Source organism: Mandrillus leucophaeus, unplaced genomic scaffold (genome assembly GCF_000951045.1).
Source record: "Mandrillus leucophaeus isolate KB7577 unplaced genomic scaffold, Mleu.le_1.0 Scaffold496, whole genome shotgun sequence".
Taxonomy (NCBI): domain Eukaryota; kingdom Metazoa; phylum Chordata; class Mammalia; order Primates; family Cercopithecidae; genus Mandrillus; species Mandrillus leucophaeus.
In genome coordinates, this window is record NW_012105320.1 from 279527 (window position 1) to 283227 (window position 3701).

General features: G+C 46.4%; 1 protein-coding gene across 1 annotated transcript in view; it reads left to right on the forward strand.

Moving 5' to 3' along the window:
* Window positions 1–3701, forward strand: part of THOC5 (THO complex 5) — a 43372-nt gene that overhangs the window by 14814 nt on the left and 24857 nt on the right. Inside the window, exon 7 of the mRNA XM_011995714.1 lies at window positions 2898–3012. Within this exon, the coding sequence (XP_011851104.1) occupies window positions 2898–3012 (115 nt within the window). The remainder of the gene's footprint in view (window positions 1–2897; window positions 3013–3701) is intronic.

The following is a 3701-nucleotide window of genomic DNA, read 5'->3' on the forward strand; positions in this document are numbered from 1 at the left end:
CTCCCGAGTTTACGCCATTCTCCTGCCTCAGCCTCCCGAGTAGCTGGGACTACAGGCGCCCGCCACCTCGCCCGGCTAGTTTTTTTTTTTTATATTTTTTGGTAGAGACGGGGTTTCACCGTGTTAGCCAGGATGGTCTCAATCTCCTGACCTCGTGATCCACCCATCTCGGCTTCCCAAAGTGCTGGGATTACAGGCTTGAGCCACCGCGCCCGGCCCCTTCCTGACCTTTTAACCATAAAGTGTCAGTGCTTTGTCATGACCCAGGATAACGTAGCAAAGCACTATGGAACTCTCAGAATACTTTCTAAGACCAAATCCATTTTATGATTAATTCACACTGGATAGTTTAAACTTCACCAACCTCATTATGGATGGGGTTGGGGTTATAATTGCTTAAGGGCTTTTTGTTTTTGGAGATGGAGTCTCACTCTGTCTCCCAGGCTGGAGTGCAGTGGCGTGACCTCAGTTCACTGCAACTTCCACCTCCCGGCTTTAAGTGATTGTCAGGCCTCAGCCTCCCAAGGAGCTGGGTGGTAGGTGCACACCACCATGCCCATCTATTATTTGTATTTTTTGTAGAGACAGGATTTTACCATGTTGGCTAGGCTGATCTCGAACTCCTGACCTCAACTGATCTGCCTGTCTTGGCCTCCCAAAGTGCTGGGATTACAGGTGTGAGCCACTGAGCCTGGCCCCCTGTTTTTTTTTTTTTTAAAGAGATGGCATTTCACTCTATTGCTCAGGATGGAGTGCTGGGGCATGATGACGACTCACTTCAGCCTTGACATCCTGGGCTCAAGTGATCCTTCTGCCTCAGCCTCCCAAGTAGCCAGGACTATGGGTGCCTGCCACCATGCCTGGCTAATATTTTTATTTTTGTAGAGCAGGGGTCTCACTCTGTTACCCAAGCTGGTCTTGAACTCCTGGCTTCAAGTGATTCTCCCACCTTGGCCTCCCCAAGTGCTGGGATTATAGGTGTGAGTTACCATGCCTGGTCTCTCTTTCAAATTTTAATGCCGAAGACCTTATCTTTTGTACCATAAATCTAATTTTGTATTTTGCCTTTCCCCCCCTTATCTATAAATGTATGCCTGTGGCATAAAGCTTTGTAAACATTTTTTCAGGAGGTTGTGCAACATTCTAGTGTATATCCTAGTGTATAGAAAAATTCACAAAATTATTTCCCTGTTGGATTTTAGGTTGTTTCCATTTTTTTTGCTGTCATAAATAATACTTCAAGTCATACTTTCGGTATAAACTTTTCTATACTAATAAAGAGTTTTATTTATTTATTTTTTTGACATGGAGTTTCACTCTCGTCGCCCAGGCTGGAATGCAATGGCGTGATCTCGGCTCACTGCAACCTCCGCCTCCCTGGTTCAACCAATTCTCCTGCCTCTCAGCCTCCCGAGTAGCTGGGAGTACAGGCATGTTCCACCATGCCCAGCTAATTTTTGTATTTTTAGTAGAAGCGGGGTTTCACCATGTTGGCCAAGGTGGTCTCTACCTCTTGACCTCATGTTTCGCCCGCCAGCCTCCCAAAGTGTTGGAATTTACAGGTATGAGCCACCACGCCCAGCCAATTTTTGTATTTTTAATAAAGACGGGGGTTTCACCATGTTGGCCAGGCTGGTCTCAAACTCCTGACCTCAGGTGATCCACCTGCCTTGGGCTCCCAAAGTGCTGGGATTTTAGGCATGAGCCACTGTGTCCGGCCAGTACTATGTGTTTTAATCTAAGTCATTCTGAAAATACAGTGGTTTTGTTTTTTTTCTGTAATGAACTTTTCACGGTTGCATCCTTTCGATTCATGGTAACTTTTTCCTCTTTCATATTTGTACAAGAATATTAGGGCTTTTGATTGGCACATTTGTTCTGGTTTTTTGTTGGTGAAGTAGCTGTATACTTGCCTTTTTCTGTTATGGAATGTATTCTCTGTTTTTGGTTCATATTATGAATTTAGTAAGCACTGAATCTGGTTCTTTTTTTCTTTTTTTTGAGATGGAGTCTTGCTCTGTTTCCCAGGCTGGAATGCAGTGGTGCTATCTCGTCTCACTGAAACATCCACCTCCTGGCTTCAGGCAGTTCTCCTGCCGCAGCCTCCTGAGTAGCTGGGATTACAGGCGCATGCCACTGTGCCTGGCTAATTTTTTTAGTAGAGACGGGGTTTCACCATGTTGGCCAGGCTGGTCTTGAACTCTTGACCTCAGGTGATCCGCCTGCCTGGGCCTCCCAAAGTGCTGGGATTACAGGCGTGAGCCACCGTGCCCAACCGGGTCTGGTTCTTAGGAAATTTGTGTCAGTGTCTTAGCAAATGGGGCTGGCCTATCACTCCGTTGTCCAGTCCACTGATTGTGCTGAGCACAGACTCAGCTGTCAGTGCTGCATTCTTGTGGCACTGGTCCAGAATCTATTCCCACCCTGTCCCAACCAGGCCAGTCCATGGGCCTCTTTTGGGTTATATAGCTGCTAAGTCCATGTTTATGAAAGTTTTAGGTCTTACCTCTCAAGCAAGAAATGGAACAGAAGATGGCATGTGTATCCCCTAGTGGTTACAGAGCAGACAGAGCCTCTGGAGAGCAAGAGACATGAATCCAAAGCCCAGCACAGTGTTTGTTCTTGGCTGGATGCCCTTGGGCAAGTGATCTACTTGCCTGAGCCTTGGTTTCCTCCTTTGGGGATAAGAAAAGTCCCCGTTTTCCAGGGTCTTTATAAGGATTAAATGTAATTATGCTTGTAAAGAACTCACCAAAGTACCTGGCACACATTGAATGCTGGATAAACATTAGCAGTTAATCATGGCTGCTACCATTAGGTGGAGTCTGACCGTGAACAGGCGTGTTGAGGTATCACAGGGGGATATCAGGTGACAATGCTCGTTCCTTCCCCCACAGGCTGGCAGAGAAGTACCGAGAGTGCCTATCCAACAAGGAGAAGATTCTCAAGGAGATTGAGGTGAAGAAGGAGTACCTGAGCAGCCTCCAGCCCCGCCTCAACAGCATCATGCAGGTGGGGCCCGCTGGCCTTTTGCTTTGCCTTCACCACTGACCAGGCGCTGCCAGACACCATGTCACCCTTTGAGCTTTGCCAGGTCTATTACCCTAAATTAGAGTATAGTATAAGGATGGCCTTGTCTGCATCCCTACCCAGTTGGTGTGATAAGCTTGTGTCTGGGAGGAAGAAGTGCTGGCCTCAGGAATATATACATGCATTGACCTGGGTATTTTCATCCAGAGCCTCCTCTGGGTAGCATACTTTCTCAGACTGTGTAAATTTGGTTTACCCCCTGCATGGCCCCCACTGGCCTCACAATCTCCAGGCATCTAAACTTGCTTCTTGTGGATGTCTGTTTGATCCCCCTGACTACGCTTCAGAGTCAGACTGCTCAACAGATCTTCTCACTCTGAAAAAAACTTTACTCATGAGGAAGAGTCCACACTTTGCCTGTAAAATATAATATCTTTCTGTATAGGTGGCCCACTTTTTATTTGCTTTGCGAAGCCAGATTTGGTGTAAATCCTTATAATTTTGTGAAGCAAGGTAGATGGCTAATATGAAAGAACTTTGTAAAAGGATCCTAGAGATAAATTTGCTTATTTTCTTTTTTTTTTTTTTTTTTTTTTGAGACAGAGTCTAGCTCTGTCGCCCAGGCTGGAGTGCAGTGGCCGGATCTCAGCTCACTGCAAGCTCCGCCTCCC